We start from the raw sequence: 23,003 nt of genomic DNA, 5'->3' as shown, positions 1-23,003 counted from the left end.
ACATCACCTAACAGTGCACTGATTAGCATATTAGCATTTCCACTGCATTGAAATTCAGGATGTAGATTTTCTCATTTTGCAAATTTTCAGTAAACAAGACTTACATGACAACAACAAGTGAAAGGAAATCAGTGACATACTCTACACAGACTTAATCCCTGTTGTGTCGTAGTTTATAACAACCCTCTGTAACACGACTGCTTCTCAATCTTTACATCAGATTTGAGATCTGTCCTCTTAGCTTGTTGCGGTTGATTCTCTTGTACAGCAGCTCAGCAACTAAAACAGGAGTACCAAGATGCAGATGTGGGTCTGGGTTGAAAGCCAGGGAGGACCTCCAGGACATTCTGCACCTTCCCAATCTCCCATCTAGAAAGACCCTTCCATTGCAGCAGCGCGGGCAGGAGCTTCAGGTCCTCGCTGCAGACAAAACACCAAGAGTTAGTGAGATGCACTTCCACTAATGGCCACTAGATGCTGACTTTAAGAAAATCTAAAATGAAAACGTTAACTTTAGGAAAGTCTAAAGAGAGCTAAGAGAGACTAACCCAGTAGTATAAAGGCTAACACAATAGCACAAAGGCTAAGCCAGTAATATAAAGGCTATCCCAGTCGCACATAGACTAACCCAGTAATATAAAGGCTAACACAGTAGCACAAAGGCTAACACAGTAGTATAATGGCTAACCCAGTAGCACAAAGGCTAACCCAGTAGCACAAAGGCTAACACAGTAGTATAACGGCTAACACAGTAGTATAACGGCTAATACAGTAGTATAATGGCTAACCCAGTAGCACAAAGGCTAGTTTTAGTGCTTTAACAGAACAGATTTTAAGTCTTTGGGTGTTTCTGATTATTGATCGGTCCTTCTAAACATACACAGATGGCCAAAGGCAACATTATTTTAAAAATTGGACACATATGTGTGTAAGAAACACAAGAATGATTTACCTCCACTTGTAACATTCCTGTTGCATGCTTCCCACTGTCATCTTTGTCGCCTCAAGACTTTTGCACTCCAACAGCTCTTTGACTTTCAGCAGCATGACGTTCCACCGACCGACACCAGGAACCTGATACAACACAACACACACGGGTCAGTGAAGGTTTTATCCAGCCGTTAATGGATCAACGTCATTAACAAGTCGTGAGAACAAGCACAGCGTTGATCTCACCAGACATGAGATGATGTTGTGAAGAAGCTCAGCATCTTCAGCGACTGTTTGTCCAACATCTGGACGCCAGGACTTCCTCAGTTTTTTCTGGCTGATTTTGATGAGACGTTTGAAGTAAATGTGAGCGATGAGCTTGTAGGCCTCGTTCATCACTCTCTGAGAAGACGCAAAGACGGACAGAGACACGGTTTAGTTTTTGTCAAGAAGAACAAGAACGAAGCAACATAAACATAGATAGACACAAACATTATGCAATGAATTCATATTCTTTACAATTTATTCAGAGATCATTTACGTTATTTTTTCTGCATGTAATATAGTTTCCTTTTGAGTTCCTTTTCTATACTTTTATAGTGCAGCAAATTAATCCGTCACCATATTAATAAATCCAAAGTCAAGTCTTAGGTGAACCTTTCCATGTCTTAAATCAAGATTATAGAGTCTATAATTTCGGCATCATATCAAGGATGGAACATAAATGTTCTTTTTCCTTTCTTTTAAATGTATTTTTTTCATTTGGGATTACACTGTTAATTGAGCGACTTTCAACAATTAAAATCTACAAAAATAGCAAGTAAAGAAGGTATTACGAGGAATCGGCGGAACGTGGCACCCTTCGATAAAACACCAATAGCTAATAAATGAAAATCTTACACATAATAAGAGTGTAAAAAGCACAAATGTTGAAAAGTGGACATGATGCCGGACTCCAAATGGCAAAACAAAGCTGCACATAAATCAGAAAAAAGTGTTTTTTTAGTTTTAGTTTGTTTGTTTTTCGTTGTCATTGTCATTGTTTAATATTTAAAATCTTTTACCATTAGAAAGTAAAGAGGGAAAAAGGATTCAAGACTGTTAAAGCTCAGATTTCTTTTGACGTACCGTTTGTACATCCTGATAGTCTGACAGCTCTGAGAAAAGACTCTTTACTTCATCGATCAAATGGAGGAATTCCCTGTTATCCGATTTGAAGTATTTCTTGAGGTGACTCTGCAATTTAACAAAACATTAATATCATTTCTCAAAATAAATATATGCCGCTTTTGAAATGTGAGAAAACAGTATATTTGTGATTAAGTTGAACAGCTACCTCCGCAATGTCGGCTACGATTTCCTTTAGAAGTTTCAAAGTAAAAGCCTCCATGTTTTCAAGCGTTGCCATGGCTTCGGTCATGATTTCCTTGAGAGCGGATTCTTTTATTTGTATAGCTTTTGTGTGGATGTGCTGCCTGAGAGGAAATAGCATGGACATCATCATCAATTATCGTCATTATATCTATTTTCTTACACCAAGTCTTTTAACTACGTACATCCTGTGCTGATTCATGCATTTTAATTACATTTCTATGCTGCATTAGCTGTTTAAAGAGTGTGTTTGAATTAGAAATCTTCTTTGCAAATAAAATATGCTTCAAGAAACAATAACTAGTTTGAATGGAACTGAATTAATAATACTCACTTGAGTTCTTTACAGTTGTTTAAAGTCTCGAAGAACTGTTTTGTTTCTGATTTGTCCATTTTTGCTGTCTTTGCAAGGATGTCAGTCTGCTCATCCCTGTACCTACAAACCAAAGAAAGTATGCAGTCTTAGCAATGCAACGTACTGACTTTATGGTGATATTCATGGTCATAAAGTCTATGTGGAAATCTAAAATGTATTCTCACCTTGTCAGAAACGTCAGCAGCTCTCGCAAACAAACCTCCTGCACCTGATCAGACAGTTTGGAGCTGATTTTGAGTGCTTCTCTGGGCATGGCGTCAATGCACTGAAAGATAAACAGCAACAGAAAGGAAACAATGTCATTCTACAAGAAATGAACAGACAGACAAATAGAATATAAAAAAGAAAGCAAACAAATTAATTGTTAATTAATTGAAAAATATCTGGGTCACTAAGTACCTGAATTATGTCCACATAAAGTTCATCGTGAGCTTTGTGGCTTCTCACATTCTGCAGAATGTTCTCCAGGTAAAGTCTGATATCTGTCTGTGAACCAAAAATACACACCGTCATTGTTTCTGACCATTTTTTCTACCTAAAAACACTATTGCTACGTGTTGTGTCATTAAGCTAGTTTAGCATAAACACTTAAACCTGCTGGAAACTGGTAGCTATTTAGCCTACAAGTACAAGCTTCAGATTGTTAGTATTCTTACCTGCACATGTTTAAGACATTGTTCCTCTGCTCTTGATACCCACTGTGTGAGCAGCAGGAGGTCGACTTTTTTTATGGGATCCGTGTATTGAAGGTCAGGATGACCGAGCAGGTCCTGACTGGAAAGTAACACAAATAATAATTGTTATATTGGGCTTTTAGTTTGGAACAGATACAGGAAGGGTTGAGTTTGTAATAATAGTAATAATGCAGTAACACAAATTTAACAGAGAAAACGGTAGCGGATCAGAAGAAGAAGGGAGCTTCATACTACAATATGACAAACAGGCTTGTCTCTGATACAAGTGTTCTTCTAATACAAGCCTGGTACAGTGGATACAGTGGATAAAAAAGTAGAGATAGATACCTCAGATATGTCTGCAGGACCCACTTTATCAGCAGTAAGTTATTCTGGGAGGAGCTACTGCGCTGAAGTAGATCATCAAGGTGTTCAAATATCTGACGATGGTAGCATTGGATCAACCCCTCAGAATGCAACCGTGGAGCCAGCTTCACCAGCTCCTCGAGCACAGTTTCCTGCACATTTAACAGGTGCCGCTGGAGGTTCTGGTCCACATCGGCCGGTGTCTTTGGGAAGTGCTGGTCCACAGATATTTGCATGAGTAGAACAACAGGCCGTTCTGCATTGAGGTCAGGACGCATTGAGCAAAGAGGTCCATCCTCAGAGGTCAAAGCATCAGGGGTCACACCTGGAAGGTGAGCTGCTTCCTGAAGTGTGATCGGAGGAGTGATCTGTTCCTCACGTTGCTGGCCTCGTTCATCGTGGGTGTTCAAAGTGTTCTGAGTTGAGGCGTTGTCAAAAGCCAGGTTGGGAACTATGAAAGAGTCAAATGCAAGCCTTTTAGGGTAAAAACACTGTAGATATTACTGTAAAATACAAATAAATGAAACATGTATGTCACAGTTCTGCTGACTCACTCCTTTATGAGTGTTAAACCTAGTGGTGGAATGTAACTAAGTACAAATTAGAGGTACTTGCATTTAGTATTTCAATCTCATGTCACTTTGTACTTCTACGCCAGTAGAGGGAAGTATTGTACTTTTTACTTCACTCCAATTATTTTACAGCTTTAGTTTCTTGACAAATTAACGTTCTTGTTGGACCAAACATAGGAAGAGCTGTTAAATATTAAAAAATGTGCTGCTTTTCTTTTAATAATTGTAAAAATATTAATTCATTTGCAATAATTTTTCATTTCTGGTTCATCAATCTCAGCTTTACACTCAGTCACATCAAAGCAAGTTGCGAGGAACAAGGGAGAAAATAAAACCTGGACCAATGACAAGTATCCAAGTTACTCATTAACCTGCTCATTGTTTCATTAAGCAGCACAGTAGTGCAGAGTTCCCTTTCAAGGCACTCCTCAAGGTTATTTCATCACATTTGTTGAGGTACAGAAAGAATCCTGATAGGCCACACCAGAGGCCATGCAACAGTGTGATGAAGTATAATTAGAACTACTTTATCCCAGTTGTCCAGATACTGCTCCAACACTTTCCATTTGCTCCACTGTTAATTGTTTTTACATGTTTTATATCTGTGTCACTTCAATAGACCTGTTTTTACAGAAGACGTGATTCAGAAGAGTAAAAACACTTTTACTGCACTTCTGAGCCATCTTTTGTTAATTCAACACTCAGTTTTCAGATGTTCTAATAATGTTAATAATAATACATTTCATTTGTAGAGGTACCCAAAGGCACTTTACATGGTAAAAAAAGAAACAATAAAAGCAAGAACAATACAAAAAAGGCAGAGAGATGACAGTAAAAAGACAAAACAAAAACATGCATAAGTATATTATAAAGGATAATAATCATCTAAATAATGAGTCTAAATAAATAAAGGAGCTTTAACATCTATAAACAAAGCCAACTCATAAAAGAGTCTTACCGTCTTGTGTGTTAGTGTTGTTACTCTCTAATAATGGTCTACTGTGGTCGGTCCCCGAAGATTTTAGTCTTTTAAACCTCTTCATCGTTTCACCTCCAGTTTGAAAGGTTTCACACGTTTTGCCTTCTGAGTGCTGCTTTTATCTGAGAGTTAGCAGCTCTCTCATTCTTGTGTTCGGGATAAACAGGGTTTTCCCATTACACCAACACTACTTTCACTTTCCTTCAGGAACTGATTCCCGCCGGTACAGTGAAAGTTGAGAAGAGCCACAGCAATAAAATGTTACAGCTGCACTACTACAGCTTATGATAATATATAATTATGTTATGATATATTAATAATAATTGGCCTTAATCAGTCATTTAACATTGTGGTGGGATTGTTTTGTCACATGATAATATATAAAAGCAGCTCTTCTGCACTCAACATTAAGGTTAGAGTTCTAAAATGTGTACTTTACTTTATATGTTGCCAACCATTTTACATGCATCCCATACAATGTGCTTTGTCTTTGTCATAAGAAGACCGTTTGACGGACCGGAGGAAAAGCACAGGTGTAAATAATGAAGATGAATGATGGCTGAATGTGTAGCTGTTTCAGTTTCAGGTTCCGTTCTGGGACAAGCGTCTTCCTCGAGTCAAAGTGTCTGCTGTAAAAAGGCCCATTGAGCCACCCTTAATACTTAAAGACTAAACCAAAGTTAGGTTCAGTGTACCTGAATAAAGGTAAGTCAACATGTCTGCTTGACATTATTGTTGCCTGGTGACACAGTTTAAATGCAGATTGCTTATATATATTGTTGATAATATTGTTGATAATGTCACTTAAATAAAGCATGGAGGTTTCCTATTGGGGCACAGATATACATGGTTACTTAAAGGAGTCAAAAAATCATCATCAACATGGGTTCTTTGTTTGCTGGTGACTTGAAATGAAGGTTTTAGATATCAAACCGCATACCATGGTGTGAGTCATGAGTGTAAAGTGGTTTTGCAAATGGAAAACACCTTCGCTTGGGTGTATGCTCTTTCTTTTACTGCCAGTCTGGACAGAAAAGACACCAGAGGGCGTTTAAATGTGAAACCGTTTTCTCACATTTCCGGTTGCCTATTTTGTTCAGCATGAGTAAGTGTACTGTAAGTGACAGTACATGGACTTGTCTTGTGTGTGTTTTGGTGCGTAACATAGTAAGAGACACATAGTAAGAGAAAATCTAATTCAGAATAACAGTACAAAAAAAAGCAAGAAACATAAAGAATAGAATAGAATACAAATAATAAATACTGGGTACCGGCCCTTGCTGATGAGGAAGAAGATGTCTTTGTGGCGTGACGTTTCGGTCCTGAGAGTCTGCGGCCTCCTGCCAGAGGGGAGTGGCTCGAATAGTTTCCAGTTCATATTACAAAGACTGTTTCGAAAGGAGATTGCCTATAGCTTTCAAAGCTTGCATAGGTGTGTCTGATTGTAACGACGAGCGCTGTGGGAGTGAAAGCCATTGAGAATTTATTAGGGAAATTACCTCTCACTCCTCACGCACCGAGTGCACGAGAATATTATCCAAGTGTGGCAGAGCTGGGTAATCCCTTTGATTCCAACAAACAGGAGCATGAATATTTCATAACTGTGTTCATGTTTGTCTTTGATGCAGGAAGAGGCAGAATGATCTCACTGGTTGAGTTCAACAGCGGTGGATGGAGCCAAAACGCCACCTAACCACTGGCTGGTGCAGTGAAATGTCACGTGACTGTACGTTTGTTTTTCTAATGGACATTAATGCCGAACAAAGTTCAGGTTCAACAGAGCGGTCACATCTCCAATCAGGAGCTGAGTCATCAAGAATAACCAATGTAAAAGTACCACATAAATACACAATATCAAATCAAACAAGAGAGGAAGCACAAGAATACAAAAGAGGAAACATCTACTTATGAATATGTCAATATCACACTATAAAAAGAAATGACTGTAGTAGATAAATAAAGCGAGTTGTGATGGTAGAATATAACAAGACAGGAAGTCTAGAGCTTTGCTAGCATCTCTGTGAGTCTTTGAGCTAAATGCTAACATTAGCATGCTGACAATGGTACTGGTGTTTAGATAGCAGGTAGAGAATGTGGTGCATGTTTTTGGGGAGTCTTTTTCCATATCGAGGGTCAAAAGAGGGCGTCTGCTGTACAGACTGCAAAGCCCCGTGAGGCGAATGTGTGGAAATGTGCTGTATAAATGATATTGACATGTTAGCATGCCAACGTTTGCAAATTGGCACGAAATGCTGCAAGTATGTAGATCAGATGATCGTGTTGAAGGAAAAGTGAAAAGTTAAGGTACCACCAAACATTACATTTCCCTATTTGAACGATTGCAAGCTCAAATATGGATTTGAAAAAAAAAACAGGTTTAATCCTGTGGAAGAACCAGATTACTCAATAAAATGTTTTTTTTCCAGACAGAAACATTTATTCTTTCTTTTATTTTTCTCGCCTGCTCTTTCATTTTGAGGGACAAATTAATTGTGAGTTTAAAGCCTTCAGCTCACCTGATTTGCATGGATGAAACTGGAGCATGCAAAGGACCCACCCACTGCCCTCTGTACTTTAACTGTGGACGGACGAATGTCTTTAACTGGCTGCAGCTGCTTGTTCAGAGGACACCCGACTGTGTCCTTGTACGTCTTCCTGACGTGAAAAAACAGGTCATATTTGCAGAAGTAGAGACGGTTATGGAGCTAAATCCAGGTCAAAAGTTTTGCTCATTTGAAAAAAAATTTGAACCTGAAAGTTCAAGTTGTGGTCTTGAACATTGAAAAATACAGCAATGTAGTCAACTTAAAAATAAGTCAATGAAAAGTTTTTTTGGGTTGAATATCATTTTGATTCAGTTCTGGAATTTTTTTAAATACATTTTTTTTTTTCATTTTTCAGTTTCAGATTTTATATTTTCAGATTCAAATCTTTTTTTTTTGGTTTCAAATCTTTTTTATACAAAGTTGTTATTATTATTATTATTATTATTAACTTCTACAACACTATGTATCCGGATGAAGGACAACAAACCTCTTGGTTTAAAAGTTTAGCATGAAATTGGGGGAAAATACAGAAAAGAGGTTGTGAGTAGCAGCTCAGGTGCAGCTTTGCTGTTGTTCCTTCACCAGGTAACGTTGTGCTTTGGCGCCCCCGGCGGCAGCGAGTGGGAACGTTTTGAAGACTTTGTTTCCAGGAAATCACGTGATCAGTTCCTGTGTCGGTGAAAGATGAGCAACGTGATCACACGATCAGTGTTTGAAGTTGTAAGAGTTCACTTAAGAAACATGTAAACCACATGCATTTATTTCATTGAGCCCTTCAACATCAACTACAACGAACAGCAACAGACGCTTTTTAAAGGAAGGGTGATTTTATTTATCTGAAAATAACTGATAATCTTTATTTTTATTGTTTTTATCTATAGCTCACAGATGGACTGCAGCCATGGTTCCTATACGCTGGATGGCTGTGTGGGGTTTTTCTCAGACTCAGGGTCCAAAACCTCGACTTTATGGCTTTTTCTACCAAATGTCTGATGGGAATGTAAAAGTGAAGTTCAGTCATTTAGCAGTTCTTATTGAGGGCCAGGTTTTATGTTTTAGGGCGTTTTTAATCACAATTGGACCCAAATTAATATATATATATATATGTATGTATGTGCACTGTAATATTTAACACTTGAATCAATTATTTAAATGTTTTCTTTTCATGAAGTGTCAGCACCTCAGTGATTTGTGGTTTAGCTGCTGAATGTGAAACCTTTGACCAAAAGTATTCTTTAGTCATTGTTTATTATTGTGAGGCTATAATTATTTTGTTAGCTTAGTTTTCTAACTTAAATTAGTTACTTGTCAAACAACTGACCAAGGTTTCATATGCACTGAATAGAATCCCATTGCTTTAATAATCTTTAATATTCTCTCGTATTTATTTCTGTTTTTACTTAAAGCCACTGAGGTCATGAGTCAAAACTCCCTCATGGAGCACAAACCAAAAAAGTAAAAAACATTCTGAATATTCTTCCATTATTACACATCTGCTGTTTCATTTACCTGATCAAATCTATGTGAAATACAAAAGTCTCTACACTGTCAGGAAATCACTTTCTTCAGGAAAGCTTTATAATAAAAACGGTCAAATCCAAGAATATTTACTAAAGAAATGGTGTAATTTGAGCATAATTGTTGTATTGACTTTACTACATTATACAACGATATTTTAGATAATGAAGTTTGTTCCAACTTTGTGACAACAGTTTGAGAAAGGCCCTTTCACGCAAATGTGACCACATATAGATTTGGTTCACATTAATGCTGAACTTGGAGAACATTTGGGGACTTTTGTCAATGTGTTGTCCACTAAGTTAAACCAATAACATCAGGTTTGCTGCTCCTTCTCTCAGTATCTATCCATCCATCTATCGATCAGTTATTCAAGACAAAACAACCGATGGAGTGAAATAATCTTTATTGTGGGAAAAAAATCAAATGAAAAAAAGGCCGACTACATGAATCTAAAGACCTGTTGGTTACAGGACGCGACGCGGAAATGACTAAACTAAAATAAAAATAAAAAGAAGAAAAATGGCACCAAATATTTCTTTAGATAACGAATGCATGTGACGTTATTGCATTCTCTACAGTTACCAAATGACAGCTTGGACACAAGCGAATGCTGATGACTTATAAACAATATAATACACGTTTCTTTCAGAGTTAAACAGTTTGTTGCTGCATTAACATTGTGGTGACTGCAGGAGAGCTGCTGCCCCCTGGTGGAAAAGGAATGAAACGATACACTGAGACACGCTAACCCAACTCATCCTCCTCTTCCTCCTCCTTTAAGATTTCTTGTACTCGATTCTCTCCACCTTGACGTCGTCGCCGATCAGCTGATAAACATATGTCACCACTGTGGACGCCTGGATGTCCATTAATACAAAAGAGGGGATGATGTTGCTGTAAGGAGAGAAGACAGATGTGTTTTAAGGTCGAGGCTCTTCCTCCTGCACAGGCTGCTGATCACAGTCGGTCTGGTTCCTACTGTTACACCTGAGAACATCATCAGTGTGAAAAAGGTCTGCAGCGACATCTCTTCTCTCCAGAACATCTATTTACCTGACAGAAAGTAGACCCAAAGATGCTGCTGTTGAGTTTGATAAATGTAACTCTTCAACGCTATGAGGACGTATTCATATCCTGTACTGGGACAGGATTTAAACGAGTATAAAAACTACTCTGTGGTCAAAACATGATGATATTATATTAAAATAAAATGCACATCACTTCCACTACAGTGTGTGTCGCCTTCTTCCTACCAGGACTGGGAGGAAATGGATGCCAGTAAATGAACATGTCATGGTGGAAATACTCATGTTTGCTGCATTAAAGACTGACAACACAAATCTGATTAGTGTGGACTAAACTGGGCTTTCAGGACCAATTTATCAGTTTACTAATCTCTGAGTAGTTTTATTTCTCGACTACAAAGCAAATAATCACACTCACAGTGTCCTGACTCTAATTTATGCTGCTCACATGAGAGGAACTCTGTTTTATATCAACTGTTGTTGTTTGTTGTTGTTATTGGAATGCTTGAATTGTAATTTCAGACTTTGTGGTTCTGGTGTGAGGTGCCGTTTTCCTCCTCTACCTTTCCAGTGCGCTGTAGGCTCCTGTGGCTGAACCCGGGTTGATGTAGAACTTGTTTTCGTTCTCGAATGCCTCGAACTTGTGCGTGTGTCCGGAGATGAGGATGTCGACGTCCAGCTGTCTCTGGAGCAGCGCCAGGCTGGCCATGTCGCCCCAAGGGATCACCTGGTGGCCGTGGATGAGGCCGATCTTAAACTGGCCCACCGTCACCACCTTCTGCTCCGGGTAGTTCAGGTTCTGAGAGGAAACCAGAAGGAAGAAAATGTTTGTATTTGAAAACTCTTGTATTTATACACTTGTTCTTCGTGATCGCCCACTGAAACAGCTGTACAGCTTTAAAGGGTGAAACCTTCCGTATTAAAAGGATGTCAGTTCTGAAAAATTCTGAACAGGGAACATAAAACTAAATTAGAGCGGAGGGAACAGTTACAATTTCATTACATGGTAATTAGTCTTTATCACCGCCAAGAGATCCCTTTTTATTTCCTTCTTGCAATTTAATATCAAGCCACATAAATTATGTCTATTTTAATCATCTGTACCCTTCGTTTAGAAACCTCTTATTGAAAATTCTCTAAAATAAAAATGCTCATGGACTTTGAAGAACAATGTAATTCTCCCGTCACGTTGTTAAATGTACAAAATCTCAAATTTTGCAACCACACTGACAGCCCAATTCATTTCTAGGGCTGCAACTAATGATTACTTTTATCATCAATTCATCTGATGAATTGGTTTATAAAATGTCAGTGTTATGTCTTTAAATGTCTGGTTGTGTCTGTCCAAAACTCAAAGATCATCAGTTATAAAACAGAAGAAAGCAGGAAATCTCCATATTTGAGACGCTGAAAACAGCTTTTTTGCATGACATCGTTAAAGTTTAAAGTGATTAAAGACACCGGGCTTGTCTATTTCTAGTTGTATTTTGTGGTGTGATTGACATGTTCTCTTTCATTGTGCGTCTACAAACACACGCCGACCTCGTCGAAGTCTCCTCGGACGATGTGGACGTCCCCGGCGAGCGTCTTCAGGTAGTCATAGCTCTCCTTGGTGCAGAGGTTTCCTGTGCAGAGGATGTGCTGGATCTTCCCCGGGACCAACAGCTTCTTGAACTTGGCTGGCAGGGTGTTGCACCGGTGGGGGATGTGCAGGTCACCTAACACCAGGACCAACTGAAGGCATCACACACACACACACACACGGAGAGGTTAGACAGCCACCGAGGAGGCAGAGTTCAGGCTGTGAGGTGAAGCATCTGAACACTGAGAAAGGAAAGCGGGCCGAGGACAGAGCTCTGTGGGATCCACCAGAACAGCTGTGTTCCTCGGTTGTTTCTCATAGAGTTGTCTTGTATCTTGTGTGAAAGCAGCAACATACCGTTCAGTTTAATGTTATTGCACCTGAACAACAACTCGTCCAGACGAATTCAGCCCGGTGTATTTACGGGCAGAATTCATAAAAGATCAAACTTGTGAATAAGCAGTGCTTGTGAGTAACAAGCTGAGTTTATTAAGTGTCTGAATTCTAACTGGAAAGTTACATAATCAACAAAAACAAACAGCCGCCCATGGTGGAAAAATATGGATTGAACCAGAACACAGCAGGATTTCAGACACTCAATAACAGATGTAGGACATGAGAGATAATGATGTTCTCACACAACACAAGGAGTCAATGAGAATCAAACGGGTTCACACTGAACATCAAACGCATAAATCACGTTATACTCCAGCAGAGAGCAGAGAGGCGCTGAGGAGGTTAATCGTGTTATGAAAAACCAACAATTAAAATATTTAATTGTACAGTGTAGCTGAGGGACTTGTGATGTTTAGTTACTGCATCAAATGTTCTTCTAAAACAAAACGATGAATTTGTTTGAACTACGGATTGTTCTTCACACAAAACAATGACTAAAACTTCTCCAGCTCATCCGTGGAAAGTGGAAAGCCTCCATTCACAATGACTTCCTGTTTTGGAACAGATGAGTCACTAGTGAAGGACTCCCAAAGGAGGAATCATCAACAACATGAAGCTCGTCTGAGTCACAGCACATTTCTGCTTTTTGAGGTCTAACACAGGAGCGTCAGGTTTCCTACTCCGACTTATTTCTAGACTTTTTGGGTACGTGAGTATTTCTTATTTAGGAGAATAGCCGAGAGCAGCGGGTGTCATTAAAGCGCCGTAGTCTGGCCGGTGCAGTTTGCTGAATTAGCAGCAGAAACATCAGAAACCTCCACAGCTGTGCGATCCCAAAACCCAGATGTTAGTGTGGCGTTCAGGAGAGCGAGCAGAAAAACAGGGATCCAAAACAGAGCGGGGGGGGGGGGGGGGGGGGACTTACCCGGTGACCAGCCTGGTGGATTGGAGACGGGCAATGAGGGGGGGAGAGTGGGTGAGACAGGGAGGGAGACAGGATGTGCACGGAGAGAACGACACCAGGGAATGATCAACGAAAGAAAAGAACAAAAGACAAGAAAGAGGTGGGACAAGAGGGGAAAACTGAAATTAGAAATTAAAAAGTGAATGGATTGAGCAGACAGATATTAATCATTCCAAAAATCAAAAGTTAAAACAACAATGTGTTGAGTCGATTGGTAAAGGTGGATGTTAGTGATGATGATAAAGCACAAACGTTTTCACCGGACTGAGTGAGAAAATCATGAGAGGAAGCAAATCAAAGTGCTAACTGGGCTTTAGTTACAATCACTGAATGTAACCAAGTACATGTACGCAAGTACACATGTGAGGTTCTTGTACTGTACTTGAGTATTTATATTCATGCTACTTTATACTTCTCCTTCACTACATCTTAGAGGTAAATATTGTACTTTACTACATCTCAGAGGTACATATTGTACTTTTTACTGGATTTGTCTGACAGCTTTAGTTACTTCCTGTCCAGGTAAAACCACGTATCTCCAGATGTGTTGATAAAATCCTTCTTCTTCTTCAGCTAAATGAACTCTGTGTACGCTGGAAACACATCGTCACAAAGCTGAAAACAGCTGTTTTTCTTTTTAGAGACACAAACATGTGATGATCTTATAGAATAAGATGCATTAATGTAGATTAAACTAGACAACAGGATATAAAAGAGTTAAATATACACATTAATGCAGCTGTGATATTAATCCAGAGGCATAATGCATAACAGTGAAACACTGACAGGGAACATTTCGCTGCAATAACAATACTTTTACAGTATACTTCAATAATAAGACTTACAGAGTATGTATTTAGTAAGGTTTTGGATGCAGGACTTTTACATGTAGTGGTGTATTTGCAGTGTGGTAGAAGGATCTGAATACTAAATACTATAATAAACCAACCACATAGATTGAAACTGCTCCTAAACTTGACCTTTTTACAATTATCTTGCTCCAAACTATTGTACAACGTCAATCGGGTAAATAAAGACGGAGCGAAAGAATGAATGAAAGAACTAATACACAACGTTAGTTTTAACACTAATGTAAAAACTGTTTGTCTTATTTGTTGGCTGACCTATTCAGGTACAGTTCAGGCTACCTGCTTGTTTGGTTGTTGTTTGGTTAAATCTTTGCACTAGTGTTTAGTTAGTTAATTTAATGTTATTCTATTTCATTGTACATATTGTGCATTTGATATTTAATATTTTGACTCTGTTATTTTATTTACCTGTACCATAATTGCTGCTATAGCAAACAGATGTCCCCTTGCGGGATTAATAAAGTATCTATCTGTCTGTCTGTCTGTCTGTCTGTCTCTCTAGCTGTCTTAATAACTGAGTGATGAACATTATTGCTGCACATGAAAGTGCCTCATTTGATAAAGTTAGCTGTTAGCATGTTAGCCCAGCTATAGCATACAAGAAAAAGTGAACAATGTCGTGATATCAATTAAACAGACAACAAGCATGGTGGACGAACACACGTGACAAGCTTCAAAGACCACCGAGCGAATGAAAAGAGTGACTTTAAAGGTGCTTTTGCAGCTTTGTTGTGCTGAATATATGCTGTGGGTCTAAACTGCTCAGCTGTCACGTGATCGCTGATCCATCTCGGAATGAAGCTTTCCCACCCCAAAAACTGCAATTTTGACGCGCTTAAAACCATGACGTCACCCTCCTTACGTCGACAGCCATTCGTGGAAAACACTGAGCGAGAAAAGTGCTCGAAATGCGAGCTGTAAATGTGGGGAAATGGTGGCCTTTTACGCCATTTTTCATACTCACCATCTTCTATTTAGCCGTTTCTTGCTAACGTCAAGTTGAGGAAGCGCCTACGCACGTACAGCGTCAAGCCAGTCAGCCAATCAGAGAAGAGAATGACAGCGGATGCGTCAAAGTACATATAACACTTCCTTTTTGGCCTTTCAAAATAAAACAGGTGACATTGAAGGTAATGTAAATGGGGGTGGGGGTCCATAAATAATTGTAATCTGAAAGAGCTAAATATTATTTATATATTTGTACTGTACTACATATCAGAGGTAGATATAATACGTTTTACTGGACTATATCTCAGAAGTAAATATTGTACTTTTGTATGTACCGCATAAATAAGTGCGACGACAGCAGGACTTTTAGTTTGAAATGAATGCTACGACCCGGAAGTAGGTAACGTGTGTTACCTTGACGTGCGTCAGTAAAATCGACGTGAGTAGCAGTGGTTCGCAGAACATTCGAGAGGTAAGATGTGAAATCATTTCATCACATTTTATTCTGGCGCGTGGATTTCACGTCGACGATCGTACTTCCACGGCGATGATGTAGCTAGCTAAACCAGCGCTAAAGGTGTTAGTCGACCAGGTATTATCTTCACCAAAACCCGCGTCGTCAGCGTTAAGTTAACGTTAGCCGTGGGACGTCAGTAAATGGGCACCGGCTATTTCCTGGAGCTCTAACGTTGTGAGCGTCAGTTTACATAACGGACGAATGACGAAGCTGTATTTAGACGCAGGGTGTCCTCGTAGCACCTTGAGGATGAATATACTGTTATTGAGTATATATGTATATATATGTACATGCTTGTAATAATTTGGTGATAATACACGTTAGCTGGACGTCGTTAGCCGTTAACGTCACGTTACCACGTGACATAACGGAATATTTGAGAATCGTCCTGACTTTTGTTCTCTTCGTTCTTTACAATAGTCGCGCGGTAACCACGTGCTGTTGCGCTATTACCCACCCAAATGCTCGACGACACCTTGATGATGTTAGCGTTTTTCTAGTCCGCAGTGAGTGTGTGTGTGGGGCTAACAATACGCCTCTTTCTCCCAAAAAGGTCCCCCTAAACCACGAGGACGTTCCAGATACCCCCCCCCCCCCTGCCTCTCTGAGTCTGGCGCCTGCACCTTTTTGGCAGCTTTCGGGTGTTGAACTGCGCATCTTCATTAGAAACCCAATCAATACAACACCAGCACCAGCCATCGACCACCGTTCACTGCGGCTCTTGGACGATCAGCGTTGTGTTTATGTCTTTGTTTTGCGAAAACGGTAAGTTTACAACAATGTGTTCCGATTTTAAATGTCTGACGTGATATGTGATTTATATATATATATTTAAGTTAATAACTGTGCAATATGACGTGTTTTCTGTATCCACTGTATCAAAATGGCGTCTCCCAGTCCCCCTCACTCGTGTGTGCAGTGACTGTATCTATGACGCACTCTGCACCAAGCAGCTAAGCTAAGTTAGCTTCCGTCTGAAATAGCCTCGAACCTTTGCCCTTCTTGAAACACATCGGCTCCAGGCATCAACCGTGTCTCTTGTCACACCGGTTGTGAGTCGTTATAATGTGGGATCAGGCCGACGCGGCTCAGGAAACTACAGACTAGCTGGTGGTAAAGCCGTCAGCAGAGGGAGCGGAGTTGTTTCCCAGCTGCTAGGCCTCTTGTTTTTGACCTAATAACAAGAGAAGGCCGTATGTGACTAAAGCCAGAGGCCCTCATGTAAAACAAAAGGCCTTCACTCAAATATTTGTGTACCGATATGGCCACAAAAGCATCCAGTTTAGTGGCAGGGGTTTAATTTCTCTTTGGACTAAACTGTCACGCCTGCTCACTGTCAGATCAGATGGATATTTGCCGGATTTTATTTTGTCAGCAGTAGTTTCTGAAGACCAGAAGGCTTTTCATATGTGTAATCTATCTGGTATTAACGGTCAAAGCCTTATTTATATAAGGGACTCTGTAATGTCCCCCCAGCTGTCTGTCTCTGGTCCTCTATGGACTGACATACCTGTGTCAGTCACTCCAGAATGATCTTGCACCAAAGGAATCCTGTTGTGCTCTATGGACTGTGAGCTACCGTAGATCACAGAATACAATTGTCCAGTCAGGGTTGTAATTGTTTAGACTGTCCGATAACATAAAAGACTCTTTATCACAAGTTCCCAGAGCCTTAATTTACATCTTTAAATTACTTATTTAGTCTCAAACCCAAAATATTTAGTTTGCATCATACGAAATTAATCAGCCATTAAATATTTACATTGAACCAGAACACAAGCTCAGAATGGGGGGGGGGGGGGGCATTTTGATTATTAAGTAGATGTTTTGTAGTTTTCTCCCTGAATGCTGTCACAGACTTATGAAGTGTAACTTGTGGTACAGGGAGAACACCGCTTTGAGGTCAAGGTGTAAACAGCACTCTCTGTTTACAGAGTGCTTTACATGGTTGAACCAGCAGCCAAACGTTTCAATGAAATAAAATCTGACTGTTAAAACAAGTCTCTGTTCAGTCAGGATGTCTACAACACACATGAAGTTATTTATTTAGTTTATTAAATATTGATTGATTTTTTTTTTTTCGCTCTTCTTTCAGAGCTGTTGCGCAGCCGTTGGAACCTGTGTGGTGGAAATCTAGCCTTCAAGCAAGGAGCCTGCGGCCACAGCGGCACGGCGTTTTTCATGTCAGAGACCGAGCGCGCTTGCAGTCGTTTATGTCATCCCCTCTTTTCCAGACAGAAGATCCCGAAAAATCCCCAACCAAGATCCTTTTATCTTACTGATAGTGCTGACACCCAGCCAAAATGTCTGTCAACGTCAACCGCAGCGTGTTGGACCAGTTCTATCGCTACAAGATGCCCCGTCTGATTGCCAAGGTAGGTTAGGTTTGCACGTGTCGAGAGTTATAAATAATTAAAGTTATTACAGAAATGGAGAGAATATCGGCTTCATCGTGTGGAGTGGCCTGAGATGACTTTTATGAAATTCTTGTAGAAGGAATATTTTCAAATTTTTCTGGTTGTTGATGGTCTCGTGTCTGTTTCTCATGCAGGTTGAGGGCAAAGGGAATGGAATCAAGACGGTCATTGTCAACATGGTTGATGTTGCAAAGGCGCTGAACAGGCCTCCAACATGTACGTAGTAACGCACCACGTCCTCTGTTCCTCACTCCTTCCTTGTTCCTGCTGTTAAAACCGGGAAAAGTCCGTTTGTACCCAGAGAGTAAACCAAACACCAGAATCTATTTAGAAATGTAAAGCTGCCGTTTAACTCCTTTTCCTGCTGAATCCTTATACAAACCTTGAGATTAAACTGCTTTATTCATGTATGCACTCATGTTAATATATATTTTTTTAAAGTTAGAATAATAAATGCAAATACACAATTATTCATTAGTTTAAAAACAAACTTTCTTTAGAACGTTGTGACCTCTGACATCACGTCTTCTCCACAGACCCGACCAAGTTTTTTGGTTGTGAACTCGGTGCTCAGACCCAGTTTGATAGCAAAAACGACCGTTACATCGTCAACGGATCCCACGAGGCGAACAAGCTGCAGGACATGCTTGATGGGTTCGTCAGGAAATTTGTGCTGTGTCCCGAGTGTGACAACCCTGAAACTGATCTGGTAAATATTCCACCGCGAGACTCGACTGTGTAGCTTTAAAACTATTTCATTTGGAGATCTGATCTGACGTTATTCGTCTTTCTTGCAGCATATCAATCCCAAGAAACAAACCATTGGCAATTCCTGTAAGGCCTGTGGATACCGCGGCATGCTCGACACCAGACACAAACTCTGCACGTTCATCCTCAAAAACCCACCCGGTGAGGTTTCGCTCTTCTTCTGGTTACCAGCAGAGTTGAACACGATGAGAGACGTTTTGATAACAACTATTTGCTTCTCCAATAACAGAGAGCACCGAAGGTGGATCTGCATCTGTAAAGAAAGAGAAGGAGAAGAAGAACCGCAAGAAGGACAAGGAGAACGGCACCGGAGAGGCTGGAAGCCAAGAGAACTTTGACGCTCCCAAAGCTGTGGTGGGTTTCTAGTGTCTGCTGGTGGGTTTCTGGTGTGTCTGCTGGTGGTGGGAGGGTTTATGAGCAGCTTATCAGCAGCAGACACACAGCTGTTATCTACTCTCTGTTTGCTGGTCGCTGAGGTCAACGGCCTCCTGAGCAGCTGACTGTTGACTGTCTAAACAAAGACCAACAAAGTCAAAGATCCGTCCTATCACACAGCGCGGCTTTTATCCTTATTTAGTCTGCGTGGTGATTAAGTTTCATCAACTAATGGAACAAATAGTCGTGTAATCTTATATATTAAAAATAAATAAGCCAGATTCAGGTACAGCCCTATCGCTACTTATTCTATTGATCAATCATCATATTTTATAGGTTCTAGTAAAGCTGCTTGTGTTTTAAACATTTTAAATGTGAACGGTTGTAACTTGTCCAAAGCTTTGAAAAACTGGGATTTGTTTGAGTCTGAGGCGTCGTCTCTGTCTACACAAACGTCTAAAGCGCTGAATCGTTTTGTCTGCCCTCTCGTGTCGTCAGGACGGAGATGACGACGATGAGGACTGGGCGGAGGAGACTACGGAGGAGGCGCAGCGCAGGCGAATGGAGGAGATCAGCGCCCACGCCAAGAACCTCACGCTCAGCGAGGACCTGGAGAAACCTCTGGAGGAGAGGGTCAACCTGTTCTACAACTTTGTGAAAGTAAGACGGCTCTTCTTTTGCTTCCTTCCTAATGATGGAGACGTAACCGGAACCCTTTTAAATCTGGTGTCCACTCCCCTTAACTCTACCGTTTCCATCTGCAGCACAGGAAGGAGAACGGGACCATCGACGCAGCCGATAAGGAGGTCTTGGCGGAGGCGGAGCGTCTGGATGTGAAGGCCATGGGCCCCCTCATCCTCAGCGAGCTGCTCTTCAACGAGAACATCCGAGACCAGGTCAAGAAGTACAAACGCCACTTCCTGCGGGTCAGTTGAATCATTAAAACTGAACATTCGGCAACTTCAAATCTCGTTCGTCTTCTGACTGATTGTTCTTTCTTTTGTCCTCCAGTTCTGCCACAACAACAAGAAGGCCCAGAAGTATCTTTTGGGGGGCTTTGAGTGTGTGGTGAAGCTGCATCAGGTCCAGCTGCTGGCTCGAGTTCCCATCATCCTCAAAGAGTTCTACGATGCAGACCTGCTGGATGAAGACGTCATATTCGCCTGGGCAGAGAAGGTGGGTCCAGATATCTCATGTTCATCTTTTATCAAATATATGTACACAATAGAAAATATCAAAACAATCTTAGAATATAATCTGTGAATCAGTCCCGACACCTTCTCCTGTGTGCTTTGACATTTTCTATGAATCTAATTTAAATGAGAGTTAAATTTAAAAACTCTCTCCTTGTAATGTAGTGGAGCTGTTGATAGAAGGCAGCAGATTAAACCCTCTAATAACCGTTTAATGTGGAATAGTTTAGATTGTCATCAATTCATTCTCATTGTATTTGACCGTGTTCTCCTCCAGGTCTCTAAGAAGTACGTCTCTAAGGAGCTCGCCAAAGAGATCCACGCTAAGGCGGCTCCGTTTGTGAAGTGGCTGAAGGAGGCAGAGGAGGAGAGCGGAGGCAGTGAGGAGGAGGAGGTGGAGGAAGAGGACGAGAACTTGGAGGTAAAGGACAGACTGACATCCCTGGTGTTTTATCCTGCTTTAAATCTAAATGATTTGAGCTTTAAACCCTGCGCTCTGTCCTCAGGTGGTCTACTGTAGTCCGGTGTGAACATTAAACCCTGCTCTCTGTCCTCAGGTGGTCTACTGTAGTCCGATGTGAACATTAAACCCTGCTCTCTGTCCTCAGGTGGTGTACTCGCCCTCTGCCCGCGAGGTCAAAGTTGAGACTGTGAAACCAGACACACCTGAAAAAGAAGAGGACGACATTGACATCGATGCGATCTGAGCGACTCTGATGATGCTTTGACTCTGGATGCTCTGTACCTGTAACGCCTACCTGGCTGGCCTCTCCCTCCATTACCCCCCCCCCCCCCCCCCCTCTGCTTTGTGGCATGACTTAACATAGCGCTTTACTTGCTGCACATTAACTCTGTAATTTTGAGATGTATTCTGTTGATGAAATGAAGTCGCTTTGGGGATTTTAATCATGGGTGTTTGGGGATCATTTTGACTGCACATGTTTCTTTTTTTTGGTCCCTGTATTTTTCCAGTCAATAAATAAATAAAGAATGAATGTTTTGCTATCCACTACACGCTGTTTTTATTAATGTATACATTCATGGAACATTGAGTAGCAACTGTTTTCATATTTTATTTTAGTCATTTGAAAGCAAAAAAAAACTCCGAAGTCTGTAGTTCTGTGAAAACAAGCAAAATATTTGAGTTTGATTGTCAAATATGGTTTAATAGTAAAATATATATATTATATAAAGTAACTGCAGACGTATTCCAAATATATAGAAATTGACTGCGTATAAATATATTTCACTTAAACCGGAGACATGAGGCCACATGTGACTCATACATAAAAAAGTAATTAAAATTAAATATTGTCTTCATGTTGAACTTTTTAATTTAACTATATTTAGAGTAGTGCAGCTCAATAATTTACATGATTTTAAAGTACATATTTGATATGAATGATAGAAATGGTGAATATTTAATTTATTGTGGCAAAGCTGTACGTAACTTGTACTTACCATCAGGAGACGATGCATTTGCACTGAATGTGACTCATGAATAGTGAAAATTGGGATTTTAGGAAGACATCTGAGTAATTTGTATGAATATGGATTTAAATCCTCTTTTTGTAGGATTTAATCCATAATATAGGCTCTAAATCTTAAATCCCATTGAGTCACACATTTTAAAACTTTATTTTTAAGTTGAATTGTCTTGTTCTGCGTTTCCTCCCGTTGTAATATCTGAATTTGTGCCAAACTATTTTGGTGTGAAGCTAGATAAATAAATAAATCCCCTCGGAGACGTTTCCTCCCGGATGATGACGCTCCTCTCGGTACTTTCTGCTCCAATGAGACCGGAGCTTTCAGCCGGTTTCCTCACTTCCTCCAACCGTTCAGCTGGACTCAGTCATGCTGCGTTCACGTGCTGTCGGAAATATAGACCACCACCATTCAACACAAATGAGTACTTTAACATAATTGACTTGTTTATTATAATTAAATATAAATTGATAGAATATTAATTGATGATCGTGGTGGAATATAACTAAGTAGATTTACTACAAGTACTACACTTTAGTACAATTTTGAGGTAATTGTACTTTACTTTATTTCCTTTCTACTTTCTACTTCTATTCATTACATTTCAGAGGGAAACTACTTGTGTATTTGACATCTTAAATACTTTGCAGATTAAGATCATTAATACAATATTAAACATTTAACAAATGAAGACGTATTATTCTGGATTAAACAGCAGCATGTAACTGTAGCTCCACCAGCTGCAACATTAAAGTGATGTGCACATTAATCAGTGATTACTATTTGTGACGCAACATGTATTATTCTAAAAGTATTATTAATCTGTATGCTTTTACTTCTGGTACCTAAAGTCACTTTTGATGTAAATACTTTGAATGTAGGACTTTTATTTTCTACACTGTGGTTTTTCTATTTTACTGAGCAGTAGTGGAATTTAACGTAGTACATTTACTAACTTAAGTACAATTTTGAGGTACTTGTAATTTACTTGAGTATTTCCATTCAATGGTACTTTTTTTTACTACTTCACTACATTTTAATGGGAAGTATTGTACTGTTTACTGCTCTACATTTGCTCTACACTTAAAGTTACCTTTTACCTATAAAAACATATGATATGATGCAGTAC

General features: G+C 39.9%; 2 protein-coding genes across 2 annotated transcripts; one reads left to right on the top strand and one right to left on the bottom strand.

The window, feature by feature from the left end:
- Positions 1–9,721: 9,721 nt before the first annotated feature.
- On the bottom strand, positions 9,722–15,185 carry vps29 (VPS29 retromer complex component). The gene is made up of 4 exons (XM_079175239.1): positions 15,136–15,185; positions 11,903–12,094; positions 10,924–11,159; positions 9,722–10,229 (listed from the first exon to the last, which is right to left on the bottom strand). Exons 1-4 carry the CDS (start codon positions 15,136–15,138, stop codon positions 10,112–10,114), a joined length of 549 nt encoding a protein of 182 aa, XP_079031365.1. The 5' UTR covers positions 15,139–15,185; the 3' UTR covers positions 9,722–10,111.
- Positions 15,186–15,508: 323 nt separating this feature from the next.
- eif5 (eukaryotic translation initiation factor 5) lies at positions 15,509–21,398 on the top strand. Its single transcript, XM_079174294.1, has 12 exons — positions 15,509–15,591; positions 16,190–16,401; positions 17,732–18,011; positions 18,188–18,269; positions 18,590–18,762; positions 18,851–18,962; positions 19,051–19,175; positions 19,695–19,856; positions 19,961–20,122; positions 20,208–20,372; positions 20,667–20,810; positions 20,998–21,398. Exons 3-12 carry the CDS (start codon positions 17,940–17,942, stop codon positions 21,094–21,096), a joined length of 1,296 nt encoding a protein of 431 aa, XP_079030420.1. The 5' UTR covers positions 15,509–15,591; positions 16,190–16,401; positions 17,732–17,939; the 3' UTR covers positions 21,097–21,398.
- Positions 21,399–23,003: the final 1,605 nt, after the last annotated feature.

Source organism: Pholis gunnellus (assembly GCF_910591455.1).
Source record: "Pholis gunnellus genome assembly, chromosome: 15".
Classification (NCBI taxonomy): domain Eukaryota; kingdom Metazoa; phylum Chordata; class Actinopteri; order Perciformes; family Pholidae; genus Pholis; species Pholis gunnellus.
The sequence above is the reverse complement of the archived record's forward strand: the minus strand, read 5'-3'. Positions and strand labels throughout refer to the sequence as shown.